Genomic DNA, 20532 nt, shown 5'->3' with positions numbered 1-20532 from the left:
CAAAATATGTACAGTCTGAGTGCAGTCTGGCATGAGTTCTTTTATGCACACCTTGTATTTATCCAAACTCACCAACACCCGTATGGAATGCCAATGTTTGATGCGGCCGGATATAGTAGGCAGTGCACGTCAGCCAGATCACGTCACCGCGTCTTCAAGACAGACCAGAGAGCGTGGGAATGGCTGAGCAATGCCGAGAAATAGATTACCTTGGCAATATCGAGGAGGAATAGAAGCGAGTAATAGTGAAACAAATAACTACAACAGAGCAAGTTGAGGTGATGACATCATGGGGAATACCTTACGTCAGGTACTTGCGACCACGCCCAATTTGTCTGGTCATGGAAGTACCCGTACACTCCGTCGTTTCCGGCCGACCCAAAAAAAACTAGATTTAGACTCCCTTATCGCCTCTTCTCCTCCTATTCTTTTACTCCAAGTCTGGTTGGCAGACCCCTAGTTCCCTGTCAAACCCAACATGTCCTGATCCCCCGACCGCGCGCGTGTCTGTGATCCTTGAAATAAACAGACCTATTCCACCCCTATTCCCACTCGAACCGACCCGTCGCCACGCTGATGGAAGAAGGAACCGGCCCTCTGCCATCCGAGCCCCCTCCGCTCCCTTATTCGCTGCACACGCGAAAGAAGGCCATCGCGATCTTCTGGACCATTTTTGTCGTCGATACTCTGGGCCAGCCCCTGATCCTGTACTGGGTGCTATGGTATTGCACCGATCTATCGCATAACTTGGGTACGTTGAGCCTCTGGGATTCTAGGTTCAATTACTGATCTAGTCAAGTCTTTTCGATCGTGACGGCGTGCTTGGGGGGTGTCTCAGTCTTTGAATACTTCTTCCGTCTACACAACCTCTTCCGCAAAAATTCTCGCGCCCGGCCATTGAATGCAAGGAAATCATGGGTAAGACGCGATTCCTCAAGCAATACATGATCGCCTTGCTGACTGGTGCTAGCTGGACTTTTTCCACATCAACTTTACTATCGTCTGGCTCATTCTGGCCGTCGAGCTCATTGTGTAAGCTCGGGTGCAATCCTTTCCAGCTGTGGAATTACGCTAACTAGAGTACAGTGGAACGGTTCCTGCAGAGCCCTATGTACGCCTCGTCGCTATGGTCCTCCCGACCGTCATGTTCTACTTCGGCATCGTCCATCTCTCCCTCGACATTCTGCGCATGGCCAGCTTCAAAGCGCCCTTCCGAATATCCTCAACACCCAAAGGCTCCGTCATGCCGACCGCGCTGTATGCGCTCATCGAAGATGTAGTCGCAGTCGACGGTGGAGGCGGTCAGATCTACCGGTACGCGCTGCGCACACGATACCTGTCCAGCCCCTACTTCCGGCGGATGCTCTTCGAGATGAACTGCTTCTGGAGTGGAGGATCGATCATTTTCGCCGCTGCCATTACGGTCGTGATTTTTACCGTCTCGGAGCCGGTGGCCTTTACGGTGAGTAACGTTGCCTGTTCATACCAGGACCTGAATCAGACTGACGTCATACCCATAGCTCGGCTGGACTCTCCCTTTCGCCTGGGCCGGTGTCTGGACGTTGATCACCATCCCTTGGGTCCAGAGTGATCTTCGCCGTGAGAAGGAGGCCTGGGCTGAGAACCGCGGCCAGGGCGGTATTCTCTGGGTTGACGATATTTCTGCGCCCACTGCTCGCACCCGTTTTGCGTCCGTACAAGAACGCTTTATGCCATGGGGGGGTCGCGACAAACAGAGCGCAGCGTCCTCTCCCTCCGTCAATGGCTCGGATGGCCCCTCGCACTGCCCTGATGCGGCCAACGGCGTTACCAACAATGTTTCTCAGAACGTCGAGAACATGCCCGATGGTGTTGACGGCGACCACAAAGAAAAGACAGAGGAGACCGGCGACTTGGAAGCCAAGTAGAAGTAATCTGTAACAGTTATGACTTGATGATATTTTGTCGACTTTGCCGAACGGATTTGCAGATTTCATTTGGGTTGCATTTAGATTTCGGTTTGGCATTGGCGGACTTATGCTTTTGGTTCTCAGCTGTGTTAAAGTATATAGATACCCTCTGATCTAGCAAGCGTGATTCTATACCTTTCCCAAGGTTCACATCCCAAGTAATCCAAAACAATCCATTCCACGCACCGTGCAAATGACTTGGATTCTTTAGAAGTTTTCTACATCGCTGGCTCTTTAATAACAGCAATTACTGAGAATCGTACCGACCCTGGTCTGTTTGGTAACAGTGGCGTCAACGCAAGCCTATTTGCCATTGCTTTTCGACGAGCTGAACTACCAGTTCTAGTAACTATTTTATTTGCTTATAGGTTTTCCTATTACAGGCAACCAGAGAAGCATTTTGTTTGCTTAGGGGCGTGCAGAAAAGACATTGACGCCCGATTTCCAAGGCATGGAAGCGGACAATCACACGTGACTCACGCGCCGAAAACCGAATTCAAGTGACGCGAGTTCGAAGCACACTTTTCACTTTTTAAATTCCATCCCTCTCTGACATCTTCATGCTCTAAACATCCCCCTTTACCTTTTCCTCCAATTTCATACCATTATGGGCTAGCCATGGCGCCCAGTCTACAGGAACTGATAGATTTCCTGCTCAACGAGGTCGCGCTTTGCGGCAACCAAGGTGCGTGCTCTATACCTGCACTCTAGAGCCTCTCAGACCCACTTTACTCAGCACGATGTATACCCGCCGTGCATGTATGTGCCTGGCCATTTTTTGTGTGCAAAAACGGGTAGATGCTCGGGATTTGGCGATGCTTTTGTCTTAATCTCCTGAATAATCACTGATCATTTAGCAGGCACGACCTTGCCGGAGGTCCTCAAGTCTATTGACACTTTCTACCAGACTCACTCCAAGAGTGCCTCTCAGCTGCAACAGACTGTTGATCGTCTCTTCAAAGTAAAGGTCTGGTCATGGCTGACGCGCAATCCTGAGGTGTCTGTGGGAAAGAACGGTGAATGGAATCGACTCAGCCTCGATGAAGCGGAAGAGCTTGACAGCCAGTTTAACCAAAATTCCCAGGCGAGCACCGAAGCGGAAAAATCTGATCAGCCCCAAGATGAAGCCCCTCCTGGATCGGCTTCGCAGCTCCGGATCTTTGTGTCCACCGAGAGAATGTGGGTTGCGATTGCCGGCCATGAGCCTGATGACAACAAGGTCCCACCTTCAGAGTTCGTCTTGCTCTCTATCATTGCTTCGTACGGCCATGCTGGCGTCGCGCAAACAGAGTTGGTGAAACTCAGTGGCCAAGACAAACGATCTGTTCCCAAACGAACCGATGCATTGGTACGTAAGGGATACATCGAGAAGCGCGCAATCCAAATCAAAGCAGCACGAACCAGTCTCTGCACTCTTCGTCGATTTTCGCAGTCTGCAATCGGCGAAGCGAGCGATTCAAAGTCCCAGGGGACCCATGATCGACCCATGATCGACTTTGCCGCGTTCATCAGCAGCCTGTTTGAGATTCTCAAGAAATATGGCATCATCACACGCAATGACCTCAAGAAACAGCTCGGTTTCAATGATAATTGGCGATGGAGAATTCTTTCTCGTGCCCTTCGGAAGTTTGAGCGCATTGGGGTTATCAAGCGCGTGAGGGCACAGTCCCAGTACGATCGGCTACACCCATGTGTCATGCTGGTCCGTGAACCTACGGAGAGGGACATGGAGAAGTTCCATGAGTATACCCGGAACGACCTGATCAAAGACGACGGTGATGGAGCGGAGGTGGACGACGAAATGGAAATGGATGATACCGGGCAGAGAAGATCCTCAGGCGCAGATGAAGACGATGTGGTTGTGAAACAAGAGGACAATGTGCTGGAGGCTGGACGAACAGTACCGTCCTGGACGCCGGATCGTATTACGGGCAACCAGCTCTTTGACATCATTGACAGAGCTGGAACGACCGGAATAGCCAATGTGGTATGTTTGAAGCTACCTTCTCGGAGCCGTCATGATAACTGACCGTACCAAGAATATCAACCGGATCTTATTCGGGTCATTCTACCGCAGACCCTCCGAAAGTATTTTGCATCGTTTGACCGACTGCTGGCAACTCTCTCAGCCACTTCATATTCGGCATTTGGCAATTGTGCGAGATACAGCCATCGACAAAACTGTGTTCTACTACATCCACTATTCTGCCAGGAATTTTGCGAAAATAGTCGAGGCCGGTGATTCCTCGTGGGAAGCTGTTGAGTTTGCGGGCAAGACTGGCAAAGCAAACAAGGCCCAACTTCCACCTCCTGACGCTAAGCCACAACTCGACCAATACGGACTCCCTTCAGGCCCACCTTCCCAGCCCTTGGTGAAGAATGGCACGGCCAGTTTGTTCGAATGTGTCGCTGCGTGCAGACCATCAAATTACCTGCTTTCGAGCGCCGATCCCAAGGCAGTCCAGATGACAGACGGCACTTTTGGTATGATCTCTTGTCCGCTTTTCAATCCACAATTGAAACTTGTTTAAAACTATATCACTAACCGAACAAAACAGCTGTCCAAAAAGGCCCGGGACAAATTCTATTTGGAACCCCGATGCAATCACCCGTCCCAACTAAAAGTACTGGTCGCCCTAAAGGGTCTTTGAACCGAGCAACCGTGATGAAAATGGCTAGAAATACCCCTCAAACTTCGAATTCGCGAGTCATTGAGGAACCCCCCGAGGCCCTGGAATTCACACCCTCCAGGACGGTTAAAAGCAAACAGAGGCAAATGGATGGCCTATCTAGGAAAGAGAGATTCGAAGCCAGGGGCATGGATGAAACGTGGACTGAGTACAATGTTTTGCTCATCGACCGTCCCACTGCAGGTGTTTATATTACGCCTCAGGGCAAGAGGAGGCCGGCAGGAAAGAGACAAGGTCGTCCGAAACAAAGCCGGATTGCAGTTTTCAAATCTGACAAATTGGCCTCTTTTCCATGGTTTGTCCAGGATGCCAACGACTCGGATGCCGAGGGGACCGGTCTGAGTGTTCCAGGGTCCGTTGCCCATGAAATTACTCCTTTGACACCCACCCCTTCAACCACAAGGCGGTCTAAGCGACCCAAGGGTGTTTTGGATCAGATCGATTCCCCTACTCCAACCGAGGCGAGCGATTCAACATTTTATCGGGGAAGGAACATCAAACGACCCCGTATTGATACTGATAAAGCTGACCAGACCAAATCTGGTGACGCTGAAGACTCGCCACAGATCGTGCAGTCAACAGCACAAGCAAAAACAGTTTCGACAAATAGTCGAGCCAAGAGTGCTGCTGTACACCCGCTGAGTATTGAAGTGGATCAAGGAAAAACGCCGAAAAGACGCCGACTTGAATCTCCAGATCACGTTAACAACAAGGATTCATCGTCGGTACAACCCAATGGTTCCGTCAGCCAGTCAATCAAGGCTTCACAGCCAACGATTTCATCCAAGGAGATGTCCCCGTCTGTTGCGTCAGACTCGCCAAAGAATGCAAAAAGGCATGCGGCGGCCGACAGAGGCGGTTCTATTTCCATCATTCGGCGGAAGATCATCATGGAGATCGTGGAAAAGGCCGGTGGCGCCTACCCATCTGGAAACGAGATTTGGTATCCGTTTGTGACTTTCTGGATGAAATACAACCGCAAAGAGAGGCCGGACATGCGGACTATCAAAACATCGATCAAGAACATCGTTGATTCCGGCAAGCTTCGCCAATTGACTTTCAGTGGCAGAGATCTTAAAGGGGTGATGGTTACAAGAACCATCTTGGCGAAGCCTGATATTTCTCCAAACGATCCGTTGGTCAAGGGCATGCAGCAGCAAGTACTGGCCACAGACCCCCGCGAGCCGAGGATCTCCTATTCTCCTCACGTGGATGTGGACCCCATCTTGATCAGGCAAAACGTGCCTATCACCCAGAGGTTCAAACTGCCTGTTGTGGCCAATACGACTGTTCATTTGCACCATAAACCTGCATTCGCTGTCAATGAAGAGAAGAGGCAAGAGCGCCAGGTCAACAGAGCGCTTATGAGACAATTGGAGGGCGAGATCGATACCAGAAATTCTAAGACCAAGCGCCTCTTGACAACTCAACGTCGGCCAGCGGAAGGAGATTCTTCGGGCACTATTCATACATCGATTGCTCGACCTGCTCCACGGCCGAGAGGAAGACCCAGGATCGAACGACCGGTGAAGATCGTATCTGCCATTGGATCTACCAACTTGTTGATGAACCCGGGTCAGATGTTCTATCCGCAAAGTGGCACTTTTACCACAGGAGCTCGACTTGCCAGAGGTCGACAGACGAAGGACAAGCTGCCTATGCTACCACTTGAAGTTGAGAACTCTGTCCAGCACCTGACACAACTGGCGCGCCAGACAGAAGACCCATCGAGCACATCGGACAAGATCCTTAAGTGGGAGCTTAATCATGGGGAGTTCTTCGATGCCATTCTTGAACACCACCCATATGTCGACCAGGCCCTTGATCAAAATACGTTCCACGCAGCCCCAATCGAGGGGAATATTCGCTTCGACATCGACCAGCCGGTCAGGGTACCTTCAGGACTTCGTCCGCCCAATCAAACCCGAAAGGCCCGCCGATCATCACAGTTTGTACCGAGACAACGTCGCCTGGATGCAGTGGACACCTCGCTGGAGGCGCGCAAAGAAACCCAGCGAGATGGCTTGAAGCCGCCGCTTCGGCGCCAGCGACTCACTACCACAATCTCTGACACGATGTATCGGAAGATCATGGCAGCCATTGTCGTTGTCCGGGTGCTGGCCGGTGGATGGGAGGCCAGAGTGATTGATTGGGAACTTGTGTCGGCAGCATTTCCTTCTGAAGACCCAAATTTCATACACGATCGAGCGAAGTCAATTCTCAGCAGGAATCGACTGCAGATCCTCAAGATGCAGCGTGATTTCCAAGAACGATTCCTCGAGGCATACAAGAAGGGACGGGTCCCGAAAATCGACTATTCGAACCTCGAAAAGTACAACTGGCCGGCAGTCGTCGAGTGGGCGAATATCGAACTCGACGTCACCACATCTGAGAGGGCTCCCTCTCTCCCGGCGACCCGCGAACAGTTCGATAGCATCTTCGAACTTCGCGAAGATCCCGTTACCAACGGTGATGAGCTGTTTGGAACCACGTCGATGATCACCACGACCCACAAGCGCACTCTCACAACCCGTGTGCCGTTCGCCGTTCCCATGGACACCGGAAAAGCCGCACCAGCAGGACCACGAAAGGCCGAGATCGCTCGCCTGGAAGTCGCCAAGTCATGGGTTCGTGCGAACATCGTCACACCGGAACTAGCATATCGACCAGAAGAAGCGAGAAAGACCCTGAGTCGCTTCGGTGCGCCCCTGGTCGAGTCCGCTACTCAGTGTCTGTTGACAGACCGAATCATCGGCATGGGCAACCGGGGCCGTATCGTACCAGGTCGCAACTACGATATCACCGATCACCTCCTGCAGCAGATCAACCGCAAGCGCACGATCGAATGCACTATTCTACGTCGCGCAGTTCATTACAAAACAACCGTTCTAGACCCGCAGTTCCAAAGTGGAGGCAGCCTCGAGGTCAATTACGCTGCGGACGATGGTGACATCCTCACGCTGATTAACCTCGCCGCTGCTGGCCGTCTCACTCTCAAGCCACGCGACGCCCCGAAGGCCAAGTTCGGGCTGACCACTGGCGGGTATCTTACAAGACAAATTGACAGGTCTAAACTCCGCTTCTCCATTGATATCTACCCGACCACTTCATACGTCTACGGGAACCCGCTCCAGGAACGGATTGAATCCATAGGTCCTCCGCCACCGCCAGCATTCCAAGAAGACGGCACTGCGCCGAAGGTCCCCTTCTGGTTCGACATTCACGGGGGCCTCATCCGGCCCATCTGGGAAATGGCCATTGCCTCCGTCATTGGCTGCGTTGCCATTCGTGAGGGTGTAAGTGCGCAGACCATCAGCGGAATGATCAAACCTGCTCTAGGCGCCTGGGAGATCGAGTTACTGCTGGGTTGGCTGGCCGACGTGGGCGTGGTAACTCGAGAGGAAACCGGGGGCTACACGGGCTGGAAGGTACGCGAGTTCTGGTGGATGATTCTGACTTGAGCAGTTCCGTGCTCTTCAAGGTAGCATTAACTTGCTTTTCATGTATGAATAAAGATTCTATATCACGTATATTCAAGTTTTACTCCATGTACTCTGTGAGGTATCTAGGGTCAGAGCATAACTCGTATATCAGTTCCCATTAACGCCGCGCTGTAACCTATGAATCCGGATGATGCTAATGAAAGTGTTTATAGTTCGTCGGCGTCGGTCACTCGCCGCAGAACCAGGATGACGAGGGCGATAACCACGCCCACGATAGCGCGGTCCAGCCACGGGCTACTGGCCGGCTCAGTAGTTGGAGCAGGAATGGTTGGTGTTGGTCGAGGACGCGTGGCCACTGGAGCTGGAGCTGGAGCTGTGGCCGGCGCGGAAGGCTGCGAATGTGATTGTGGCGACTGAACAGGCGCAGGCGCAGGAACAGGGGCCGGTGCAGAGGCCGGCTCTGCAGGTGGTGACGGGGCCGGGGCATTCGAAAACTGTATAGCCTCACCCCGGTTCTCTTTGTCCCCATTCTCCTCACCCTTCGCGCCCTCGACATCAACCTCAACACCCTTCATCGCACACATCTCCCAAAGCTCCCTCATAGCCCCCTCATTCTCAACCCCACACTCACGACACATCCACCCTCTGGACAAACGCGCATACTCCCTCCTCAGCGTCTCACTCCCCTCCATCCCGCCAACCTGCCCCTTACTCTCCGACCCGAAAATCTCACTCCGGATGGCCAGTAGCGCAGTGCGTACCCCCCAAGCCGGCTGCCACGTTTCCTCGTGATGGCCCGAGATGCTAAGACATATCTCGCGATTGACTTCGAAGCGGGCGGAGGGCGTGAGGAAGCGGAAGGACGGTGGACGTAATGGATATGTCGGTGGGAAGGTGATGCGGCCGTGGTATAAGCCGCCGGCGTAGGGGCTTGGGCTGGGTGGCCCGGCGAGGGTGAAGTGCCAGTCGTGGAGGTTGGATTCGTCGACTGGGCCGGCGGTGAAGTACGGGCTTGGGTTTTTGTGGAGGTCTGTTGATTCTTTGAGTAGACGGCGCGTTGATGGGGAGGTCATTTTGATTGTGGTGGGAAGTTGGTGAGGTGGTGGATTGGAGGTTCAGATTAGATCGACTGCGGGAGGAGTGGAGTACTGGATCCTTGGAACACGCGGGATCCTCGTTTAGTTCCATCTTGTACTCCGCAGCACCATAATCATTATCATGGCTTCAATATACATTTAATTGAGCATGCTAGTCGTACAAGTATGTGCCAACCTGGCCCCTCGGCGAATCGCCTTCAAACGCCGATCTATGTATGCAAGGAAAATACGGGTTTCAATCCCAATCACGCCATTCATCCGTCTCTTTGCGTCTCTGGCGCCGTCCACTCTCGGGATCCAGCAAGCCACTGGTCTCGGGTTCGTCTTCGAAATCACTGTCCCCAGGACGCGGCCGTGGTGACGCGGGCGCCAACGTCTGCATAGATACACTGGTCGGCGGGCGCTCGGGGGTGTGGGCATCCTGCCGTCTATTCGGCGTCCAGGTGGGTTGCGCGCTCACGGTGCCTGCACCGCCGATCCAGTGGCGCGAGTTATCCTGGTTGCGCTGGTACAGGTCCCGGTAGTACTGTTGCTCGTTGTTCGCATCTTGCTCGCGGCGCTGACGCATTCGATCGCGAGTTTCGAGAAACTTTGTGCTGGGCTCCCAGCGCCAGCCATCGCCGGTGGTATTACAGACAGGGAGAGCCCAGAGAAGTGGGCGGTCGCCGAAGAGGTGGGTGAGGTTGCGCCGCCAGCCGAGATCGAATGCGTTGGGCATCTTCTCGCTGTCTTCCTCGTTGAGGTATTCTTGGTATCGTTCGCGTTCGCGTTGTCGTTCCATCTCGGCGTAGGATCGAGAGAGTGCCTGCTGCGCGGGCGTAAGGTTCTGATTATCACCGAGTGTTGGTCCGTGGCTGGGCGGGTAAGGTGCCGGAGAGAGGCGGTCCTCGCCCTCCTCGACGCGAGTAACACCGGGGATAGCATTCGCATGTGCATCTATAATTTGGTTTCCATATTCGTGTAGTCGGTGGCTCAGACTCTCCTGATTCAGGTCCCCGGAGTGGCCATTGAGCGGTTGTTGCTCGAATCGTCGATCGAGGGCTTTACGTAGCGGCGAAACATACCGCGTCTTCTCCAGGCATTCAATGGTCGTCGTGCCGCGCACGGCGAGACTGATATGCCACGCCGTAAAGCCTGTCAATACCAGTCCGATGATACCGTCCAGGATGGCCAGAAGGACCACGTTCACGGGCAGGTATGTGTCCATATATCGTGTGTCGTTGAGGACCTCTGTCCACGTCCACGTAGCTGCGACCGCAAAATCCACCCAGCAAAAAAGACATGTATAGATCAAGAACAGCAGAAACGCCTTGTAGTTATGTAGTCCGACACATGTCGCGAGCCAGGGGCAGTGGTGGTCCATTTTCAGCACGCACCGTTTGCATGTCGAGCAGTGGTGCGCGCGGTCCGGCTTCGGTAACTGACATTTCTTGCAGTACCGCGATGAGCCCGTCGAGCTGACCGTGTACGATGTGAACTCGGGTAATTCGGATTCGGTGACTGGCAGTGCGCTGTAGTTGTGCCGCTGATTGCCGCGGCCCGAGGACAATGGGGAACCGGGGTCCGTGAAGACGGCGATGGTATAAGAAACGTTGAGAAGACCGTAAAGGACGACTCCCAGGATCGTGCTGGGGATACCTGCGCGTTACGCATTCGGCATTAGTGATCCGATCTCCACGGGGTATCTACACCCTCCCTACCTATCCAGTCATTTCTCGAGTCCTTCAGTCCGATACTAGCTTCGACGTAGACAGCCCACGTCGTTAAACCGTAGACAAATACCAGAGGGAAGCAGCTCGCCGCAGCACAGCAGTACCGCTCACAGCGGAGCGCCCAGGCGCGTGGGCTTCGTTTCGGCCAGGAAGGCGATGTGGGGGTTGAGGAGGCCAGGGTGGCCATGATAGATGCTCGATGGCACAGGGTGGGTGAGGGGCATCGAGATAATTTTTGGTTTTCACAGAAAGCGCCGCATCGCCGAGGAGATGGAATTCCGGTGTCGTCTGTAGACTGCGTAAGCGGAGGTCCTGACTCAGCCACACCGTCTCAGCCACTTTATTTTTAGAGCCTCGTTGGGTCGCAACTAGCATGCATTCTATGTAGCGATGCATTATGTTGCACAATTTCGTGTTTACCATGAACGGTGATTTTTGTTGTGGCTGGATCTTTGGTGAACATTTTCATACCTGAAAAGGCAAAGGAATACTCCAAAGGAAAGGAAGTATCAAATAGCTCAGTAGTTCTGGATCACGTATCCAAGCCGCAACGGGTACCTTTGACCGAATTCAGTCCGGTGATATCCAAATTAACACTTATCAACAGAGACATTGAAGAACATGGAATGTTATTTGCTTCAGAACACAGAAAAATATCAATTTCATTTGAGTTAATGGCCAGATAAAGAGAGGTATTAGGATTGAGAGCCATATCTGGGAACGACCGACCATGATTCCCCCCTGAATACCAGGTCACCGTTCAATCTTAGTTGCTCGGGATCCATGTATATACTCATGCCAATCGTTTCACTTCGTACACGAAACACGCGTAGAACCATGTAGACCTCGGAATGGTTTTCATTGTTGTGCACTGCCCGCATCTACATTGAATTAGCGCAAACAGGCCGGTGGCTTTCTGATATACTTACTCGCCTGTATTGATACTTGCTCATGCAGAATGGAGTCTCAAGCGGCCCTGTAGTCGTCTTGACTTCAATAAAATACTTCGGTCGCGCATTGTGCCATCTACTGGGATCAAGATACCCATTTTCCACAAGCAAGGCCGTCAGGTCGCCCTCGGTATCATTGTAAACGAGATCTGCCGTTTCCCTTCCATTCCAGGGATCCATGTTCTCATAGTAGGGGTGGACATTGACATATTTTCGAATTGTGCTTTGCCAGTTATGACGCCCCCAGCCTCTTAAACCCGGGCGAAGAGCTGAAAGAAGTTCGAAGGCCTATTTGGCGCTGGTTAGTTGCCTCAGACACAGGCGAAGGGGAAATAGGAACTCACGTATAGCTCGCCTGCGGCACCAATCTTCTCATCCCGTATACGCTGACTATCCGACCGAAACGCATTTTGAACATCAGGCCCATCGAACCCAGCGAACCGCATGCCACTATCTTCTCTAAGTAGGGCCTCACTGAGACCACTCATATCATAAGTTCCAATCGAGGGGAAAGAACCCTCTCTCGCCGCTCCTATTACTTGGCTGAGAAGTGTGCAATAACCCATATCCCCTTCTGAAAGACCTCCAGATAGTGGAGTCCTGGGATGTGAGGGGGTGTTTGTAGGAGAGGTTGGGAAATAGGACGATTCAGGATCGATGTCGTTACTCGACCTAGATGGAGTATACAGAGGTTCTGCAGAGATTTCACTGGTCGATATGTGAGGCGTGACGGGCCGCTACACTGACTCGTCGTCGTCGTCGTCGTCGTCGTCGTCGTCGTCGTCGTCGTCGTCGTCGTCGTCGTCGTCATCGTCTTCTATGGGATCTTCATTTGGTAGCTCAATTTCAATGATACCGTGGTGATCAAGAACTAGATCCATGACTGAGGGATCACTACTCAAAAGTGCAGTGACTGCAGCCAGCAAAGTGCTGTCAACTTTGTCTTGGATATGCGTGATAGCATCTCGCATTAGCCAGTCTGTGAACTGCTTAGGCAAAAGGGAACTGAAGCAGAGTTCTTGTTTCTTTTTGTTCACAGGAACGTAGATTGTAATCCTCGTCTGCTGTTCTCTAATATGCAAGCCACCGGTTGGTTCTGTTACCTCTGTTACATTTCCATCTTGGGAAATGCTCAAGACCGACGTGATCCCGTCGGTCATTTCGATGTTGGCTGTACGAAGCATTTCGTAAAGCCTAGTCGGATCGGTTTGGTACCGAGGGCTGTTGAAAGTCGCTGCAACACTACAGAATTAGCTGTCATCAGCACGCATCTTATAGAAATAATTGACTGAAAGCACTTACCGGAGAAGACCATACGCTACCCGTTTCAAGTCTCGATCACGCCTGGGGATGAGTGGCCGTGTCTCCCCAGAGACGGATGTGAATTCTCTGATCGCAACAGACAAGTAGTGATGGCCAAGTCTAGCCCACTCAAAAAAATTTCTCAGATGTCTAATATATTTGAGGCTGTAATCGAGCAACTTGATGCGGTGCTGAAACTTTTTGGTCCAATAGTCTCGATCTCCGATGGCAAAATCTGCACTTGCAGTAACCAGAGATTTTGTACCATCGGGGTTGATGACAGGAAGCACACAGGCTTGCTTCAAAGCATCTGGATCGATATCGCTAGGTTCTGTTTGGAGAAGCGCGTTGAGGGACCAAATCTTAGCTTTGACATCATTTATCGAGGCCTGTGGACCTGCCTCGAGTAGTTCATCATAGACCATTTGCAACGTTAGCGTTTTCACGCCAAGGGTCTCTATGAAAAACTTCTCTAGGTCTTCGTAATTTTCATTGAGCGTCACCTTTCCTCGGATCTCTGTCGTGCTGGACCACAAACAATCCGAGCTCTTATACCAACCAGCCTTCCCGTCGGTAACCACAAAGATAAGCTCCTTCTGTTGAAATGCATTTCTGACGTGAAGAGGTCAGTGATTGCAAGTTAAGCCCGGAATCATGACCCCAAACTTACCTCACATCCTCCCCAAAAACAATCAGATTGCTTATCCATTCGTATACTGCCATGTGACGATCCAAATCTTCACAACCATCATCCCTCATTGCCTCGAGCTCAATTACCAAGTCCTTCCATGAGACGCTTTTTATTGACAATGTTTGTCGAATGAAACGCGAAAGGTGTTCCAGTTGATCCTCGTCAGCCAGTCGTGAGTAGCTATACTTCAGGCAACACGTTGACCGCATGCCTGGCGGACCATCCCATCGGCAGGATTCTAGATCAAACCATTCAGGAGCGTAGTTTTCAGGCTCCCCAAGGTGCGGAATGAAAACTAGACTGTTCTCTTGGATGAATTCCCTGTGGATTGTCAGCAGATGGTTTCTAGCTGTTCAAGCCTGGATCTCGAACCTGACGCGTCTTCTTTCGGCCCGCTGATCCTCGGCACCGAGACACTTTGAGTCAAGTGAGACGTAGAGGTCCAAGATACGCCTTGGGTTGCTGAGTGGAAATGTATCAGAATCATTGGAGTCAGACTGGTGAATCCGCCGCAATATCTCAAGAAGAAAATTCAGGTCATCATCTTTTCCAACAGAAAAGGCAGTGTGGAGAAAAATCCATTGCGAGCCAAGTTCTTCCAAGGCGGCTACTTCATCAATCTTCAAGAAGGCAAATGGTTCATATTCTTCCATGAAGCGTGCGCATACTTGCTGGAGACTCGGTAAAGGAAGAAAGGTTTGGTCAAGGTCAGTTGCCGTAATATCTGCCATACAAAATTTGCTGGCCTCTGTATCTTTGATGGTTTTCACGAGGTCATCATTCTCGCTGATCCTTTTGCCTTCGTATTCCCAGAGATACTTTAGAAGACCAAGAAACTTCTCTGGACGGTGCTCCGAGACATACTTACAAGCCTCTGACATCGTCTTCCCATCACGGGAAAAGAGGCTGAGTCTTTCCTTCACAAGAACGAATTTCCGAAGCCACTCTCTCCATGATGAATGCCGTAGGCTGGGAGCGATAGGGGCATTTTCGAGATACGTTGGGTGAAGCAGGAGTGTTTGAAAGCCAGGAGCGCTGTCCGTTGGAAGAAGAAGTTCTTCTGGCCCATAAGAATGACCGGCGCGTAGGTAGAAGTCTTCTCGATGCGGGTACCCTATATGACCGCCCTCGCTGTAGATATATATGCCCTTGAAACTTGTCTCAGTACCATCCGGCGGTTGAGTTAGATATAAATAGTGCAAATGAGCTTTTGAATCTCCCCTGCTAACTCGACAATGCCCCGAACTGTAGCTTCTGAATATCGAAGCGCGCACATCTGCGATTGATGGCTCAGTGATTTCAAGATGTTCGAAAAGTAATTTTCTGTCTTTGTTGGCAACTGCTGATGGCTTCAGGACTTTAATATCCACTTCCGGCGGGACAGAAATTCCTCTTGTGGTAGGCAAATATACGGACATGCTGCTAGCAGACACCCATTCGCCACTTCTGAGAGGTAGGAGACCGAGGCTTCTGATCCTTTCTTTTGGAGGGAGTAGCAACATCCTCGCGAGTTTGGAGTGCCATTCTGCACTGGGATAATCAGACCTCATTCTCGAGCCCGGACTCTCGAGATCGTCTCGAAGCATATTGACCACCAGATTTATATGCATTCTTCCAAGCCCGAAGTCTTTCAATAAGTTTGTACAGACAGGGGAGTATCTGCTTGAAAGGAATGGATTCAACGTATAATCATTGAGAAGAGGATTATCCTCGTCATCCATAAACCCCTTGACGAGAATAACAACATCATTGATCTTCCGCAAGTTGCCTCCATGTCGGGCTTTCAGGATAGGAGTTTCGCGAATTAGTGATTTGATCTCTTCACACATGACGGACCAAAATTTATTTGTGTCATCCTTTACTGGAGGAAGGAACTCTGGCCAAGAATAACATAGGTCTGGATCCTCACAAAACTCCGAGACTGCTTTCAGAAATGCTTTAGCAACCCAGCCTCGGAGCTCTCTGTTTCGTCTCGAGTTCGTAATATCCTGTCTGTTCGCACTAGTGTCAAAGTCCGAGTGTATCAAGAACTGTGGTGAAGATTAGTAAACCCACATGTAACTCCTCGAAGGGTCATGCGAACCTTGAAACTGGACTCTCTGATTGGAAGAAATGCGAAAATATCTTGCTGCTCTAACAATGGCCTGTTTAGCTTCGTGAGAGGGAAGGCGAGGACAATCTCTGCCTTTGAAAACGCCTGTGTTGTTTCCTCTGTGTCGGGATGATCGCGATTGTTGCTTTTTGGAAGATCTGTTGCCATCTGTCTGGTGACATGGTAATGCTTCCATTCAACAGTGGTCTGGCCATTCTCGTCCGTCATTTCAGTTTCGAGGGAGTAGCGGGAGTTACGAGCACCTCCAGCTCGAAATTCTCTAGAGCTTTGTAAAACTCCGTGGTTGTCGTAGAATGCCACTCGAATCTCTTTCAATTTTTGCAGAAAAAGCAGGCATGTCTGCTGAAGATCATTCAGCTGCTTGAACACCATATCACGAAGGAATTTGATTTCCTGTGGATCTCCTTCCTCGTGCAAGTAAAGTGTCATTCGGGTCAAGGCATTGGGTAGCACATCACTAGTGTCTTCCCACACTGGCAGAACCATCCCGAGACCTAGGTCGCCCCTCTTGTGCTGGAAAAAGAACGAGAAATGGCCGGACTGGATGTGGACCTTCCATGCAGCGATGAAAACAGATTTAAATCCGATTCCCTTAGCCCCAATATATCCGTGTGAGGCTGACTTGGTGCTCTCCCCGACTGTGCAAATGGCGGAAAGGTCTCTTGCTGTAAATCCATCCTCGTTGCATTCGACAACGATACGATCCGGATAAACCTCAAAGGAGATAAAGGGAGATTCGCCTTGCGTGTTGGCGTGCGTGAAGCGATTATCGTCCGCATTTTGAAGAAGCTCAAAAATGAACCGGGCGTCGCTAGCATATATATGTTTGGCAAGACTAGAGAAGACAAATTAGGACGATTTTGGTACTTGAAAGTATTCTTCGAGACAAAGTTCTGACGTCTTAATTGCATGGGCAGCTTTTTTGTCCTTGGCACGCATGCTCTCTTCCACGGCGACCCGGACGTCGGGTTCCATTCGATCCATGATATCTTTTTCAATATATCCATATTCCTTGGCGATACCCATAACGGCATTTTTGGCATCTTCCTTGTTCTTCATTTTGCTTGGGGGAGGGTGGACGGGGCGGGAGAGTGTGCACGTTTGGGCAATTTGAAGTGATTCGAGGAAGGGTAAGCCGAGCTCGAAGGCCAACGATAGTGAGGGGAAATTCTTCGCGATGCTACTAGGCCAGGGACGAAGGCCAAGCTGAACCCCTCAAATTGTACTTTGTGCTCTGTTGTCATATGCGCGTTAGCTGGCGAGTTATACCACTGCATTCCTGATATCGCCCCCACTCCCCATGCAATTCCTTTTTTTGGCACGCAGGGGTGCAAATTGGGAGTTGAATTTGGATTGAAAGAACGAACTCGTAATGTTCAAGCGCGAATGTTAGCCGTTCGTTGACACCGCAAGGTAGGCAGTTAGTGGACCCATCCTATGATCGTGGTATGAATCACATGGCCAAAGCGAGATTCCTTTGAACTTCGCAACCGTAACGCTCTAGTCCTGATATTAAACTCCCTGGAGTGGATTGAACGGAAGATAGTTGATGGCAGAGCTCTGTCAAGACAGGATTTTGGCTCTCAGTACATTTGATAGCTTCAAGAAGGGCCAGAGCTTGCCGTTGCGCATATTTAGCAGCAATGGAAGCGGGGATAGGTTCAGATGTCTGCATCCGATAAACTATTAGTATTTCTAGACAGAGAACCAGCTCAGACCGTACTTACCCTCGCTGTCCAAAGAAGCTTTCTACGGGCAATAACGTTAGAATTAAAAGTATCGTCAGTCTAACAAAATTTACTCGGATTTTATATCATGCCCAGTGAACACGAACGCAAGGCAGCAACTTAGGGGGCATTGATTGTATCAAGCTCCCAGGATCTTGAGCTGCTTCTTTATTTTTCTGCTAATTTTATCGGCCCGGAATGAACTGTAGTCTTCTTAGTATACAACGGGGCTAGTAGTTGAAACACTCCTAGGAGCACAGAGCCGGAATTAGAAATTGATTGGCCGAATGCACAGATCCTATTGAGCGATTACTGCCTTGGCAGAAGCCAGATGACCACGATTGATGGTCACATTGATGATGTCCGTCCTTTGTTGTTGGAGCAACTGTGCAAGCTAGCGTGGAAAATCTGCACGTGAACGGGGCTAGCGTGTTGCATTTTATTGAGGTAGGTATCACTCAAGCTCTCAGGCTAGGTTCAGTGATTGAATCAGGACGCTCAGGTCAGGCTCAATTCTACTCAGCGACCAAAAGTGGCAAGGGGTGAGCACTAAAATGGAAAGGGAAAGCCAAGAGTTGCCAGACATTATCCGGTACGTATGTATTGAGATAGATAGCAGCAAAGCTGGATGTACATGTCCGATTAAAGCGTTCTATTTACAGATGCCCCATACCTAGGCTGTCGCTTCGAATGACCCAAGACGCCAAATGAACAAAGACAAAAGCGAGGCAGCTTAGTCGCTGCTGCCACCGCTTTTGATGGTATCCTGATTGCACCAGCCATTGACAGGCTAAAATAACAGTTAGCAATTATTCAAAAAAGCCCCGGGGATAGAAACTTACCAGACAACTTAAGCGGTAGCACCAGGAGCATCTTGGCGAGGGGTATTTGTAGAAATCGACAATCAACATAATAAATGCAACGAGCACGGCGACCAGGGCGCCCGTGCGAACCAGCCACCAGGCCCACCACAGAGGCTTGCGGCCCTTGAGAAAGCGGAGCGGGCTCTTGGAATCGGCATTATCATCGGATGACGAAACAATGCCCTTCCTCCCTTTGAAGAAGTCCGTGAAGTTGGTCGTCTTCCGGTTCTCGGCGGCGGGGGCAGCCTGGCCGGCACCGCCAGACATGGCGACGTATGGCTGGCGTGCCAGCCCGATTCGTTCCCGCAGAGCGTTCGGGGAGCGCATGATAGAAAGTCCAATAGCCAGACCCATGATGAACCCGCCAATGTGGGCGAAGTTATCCAGACCTGGAAGCAGGCCGAGAACAAAGGAGACGACCACACCCAGAATCATGATGAGCAACTCTACCCACGGAGATTCACGCTGTGGCCAGTCATAAAACAGGTCCAGCAGGTAAAGAGCCAGAATACCGTACAGGGCGCCCGAGCAGCCGTCACTAGGCTGGAGTTGTGTGGCGAAGTTTCCACCAAAGACGAACCCGAAGATGCCACTGGCCATATAAGTCAGGGTATACCGCCAAATTCCAATCATTCGCTCCATATCTGCACCCATAGTCATCTGCACCAGCAGGTTAAATCCGATGTGGATGAAACCAGCGTGCAAGAATATAGGGGTAATGAACCGCCACCACTGGTTCGGCGAAGGACTGTCATCCAGCGAGCCACCCACTTTGGGGTTGGGCACTCCGCCCATCCCGCAGGACTCCGACAATGTGCATTCGGATGCAGAGGTAGTAGTGTTAGGGCATGGCAAGTAGACGGGCACGGTGTTGTTCTGAAGGTTCGGAATACTCTTCATACATGGGTCATATCGTGCACCCATGTAAATCTGCACGTATGGCGAAGGGCCGATCATGGGATTAAACATGGGCTTAGTCTCAATAAGTGAACCTGTCAATTGAGCTGGAAAGAAAAAAAAAAAGTGTCAGTTTAGCCTCCCAACATTGTGTGAAGCCTGCAACACTCACCACTCTTCACTAGTTCCACGATAAAGACGATAACCTGAATCGCCGTCAGGGTGTAAGTCACCCAGGCCGGCTTCTTCTGAAAGAAGCCGGGCTTTTTTCTGTTTGGACGTGGCCGACGGTCCTCCACGGCCCCTGGTGAGGGCGGGTACTCAGTCTGCTGGTGCATCCATTCAGGATTGTTCCCATACTGGGTCTGTGCCTTCAACGGAATGTTCTCTGAATAATTGTCGCCGTCTGTAACACGCCCAACTGCCGGATAGGCACCATTTTCTGATTGCAAAGATTGTTGACTCTCACGGCTGTGATAGGGGGCGGAGGGGTCGGTGTGGTTGTAATTGCTCGTGGCGTAGCCGTAGCCTGGGGCGACATGGAGACGGTCCCCCGAATGACCTGCGACCTGATCATAGCTCGGAGGGTTAGGGATGTTCGAGTGGTAATACTCGTTGGCGGCCATGGTGGGCAGCAGGCAGCCGAGGTTGCGGGAAGCCTGATCGGGGGTCGTAAATTCGTGAAGAAACGCGCTTTAGTGAAAGACAAACAAAGCGAGAGATGGGAAACCCTATAAGCGATTGTAAAAGGGAAAACAGATGAAGAGAGAGTGTGTGGTGTAAACGAGAAGATGAAGTTGAAAGAAAGGCAGTCTAATTACCGGGGAAGTTATTTTTGGGCGGCGATCAACACAGCCGCGCGGCGACCTTGCGTGTGCGTGGTTCGTTCGATCTCATCTTGGCAAGTTCCACTCTCCAGTCTTGACTCCTCGCCATCCCCAAGCCACTTCTAGGCCACCTCGAGGCCTGCTACGCCCAAATCCCACCTCGTAGGCTCGTTTCTCAGCCCTCGTGCCATGTTCACGCCACGTCCACGCCATGGCAGTGTATGGGAGCGCGGACTTGGCTCAGCCATCGTCCTATAGCGATGACTATGGG

At 51.2% G+C, this 20532-nt stretch overlaps 6 protein-coding genes across 6 annotated transcripts; 2 read left to right on the top strand and 4 right to left on the bottom strand.

Annotated features, from left to right (window-relative positions):
- Window positions 1-466: 466 nt before the first annotated feature.
- N7498_001007 (uncharacterized protein) lies at window positions 467-1907 on the top strand (the record flags this gene model as incomplete). The annotated part of the gene is made up of 5 exons (XM_058448070.1): window positions 467-751; window positions 800-918; window positions 971-1032; window positions 1087-1462; window positions 1521-1907. The coding sequence occupies exons 1-5, from the start codon at window positions 577-579 to the stop codon at window positions 1905-1907; spliced, it is 1119 nt and encodes a 372-aa protein (XP_058313481.1). The 5' UTR covers window positions 467-576.
- Window positions 1908-2567: 660 nt separating this feature from the next.
- On the top strand, window positions 2568-8100 carry N7498_001006 (uncharacterized protein; the record flags this gene model as incomplete). The annotated part of the gene is made up of 4 exons (XM_058448069.1): window positions 2568-2634; window positions 2810-3936; window positions 3989-4433; window positions 4508-8100. 4 exons carry the CDS (start codon window positions 2568-2570, stop codon window positions 8098-8100), a joined length of 5232 nt encoding a protein of 1743 aa, XP_058313480.1.
- A 188-nt stretch (window positions 8101-8288) lies between these two features.
- On the bottom strand, window positions 8289-9155 carry N7498_001005 (ubiquitin-conjugating enzyme E2; the record flags this gene model as incomplete). Its single annotated transcript, XM_058448068.1, has 1 exon — window positions 8289-9155. One exon carries the CDS (start codon window positions 9153-9155, stop codon window positions 8289-8291), a length of 867 nt encoding a protein of 288 aa, XP_058313479.1.
- Window positions 9156-9414: 259 nt separating this feature from the next.
- N7498_001004 (Zinc finger DHHC-type palmitoyltransferase) lies at window positions 9415-11078 on the bottom strand (the record flags this gene model as incomplete). Its single annotated transcript, XM_058448067.1, has 2 exons — window positions 9415-10817; window positions 10880-11078. 2 exons carry the CDS (start codon window positions 11076-11078, stop codon window positions 9415-9417), a joined length of 1602 nt encoding a protein of 533 aa, XP_058313478.1.
- A 1500-nt stretch (window positions 11079-12578) lies between these two features.
- Window positions 12579-13025, bottom strand: N7498_001003 (uncharacterized protein; the record flags this gene model as incomplete). The annotated part of the gene is made up of 1 exon (XM_058448066.1): window positions 12579-13025. One exon carries the CDS (start codon window positions 13023-13025, stop codon window positions 12579-12581), a length of 447 nt encoding a protein of 148 aa, XP_058313477.1.
- Window positions 13026-18407: 5382 nt separating this feature from the next.
- Window positions 18408-20060, bottom strand: N7498_001002 (rhomboid family membrane protein; the record flags this gene model as incomplete). Its single annotated transcript, XM_058448065.1, has 3 exons — window positions 18408-18464; window positions 18517-19541; window positions 19607-20060. 3 exons carry the CDS (start codon window positions 20058-20060, stop codon window positions 18408-18410), a joined length of 1536 nt encoding a protein of 511 aa, XP_058313476.1.
- Between the last annotated feature and the right edge of the window lie 472 nt (window positions 20061-20532).

The sequence above is a fragment of the Penicillium cinerascens genome (genome assembly GCF_028974065.1).
Source record: "Penicillium cinerascens strain IBT 15544 chromosome Unknown contig_16_segment0_segment0, whole genome shotgun sequence".
Classification (NCBI taxonomy): domain Eukaryota; kingdom Fungi; phylum Ascomycota; class Eurotiomycetes; order Eurotiales; family Aspergillaceae; genus Penicillium; species Penicillium cinerascens.
This window is presented reverse-complemented; position numbering and strand designations above follow the sequence as displayed.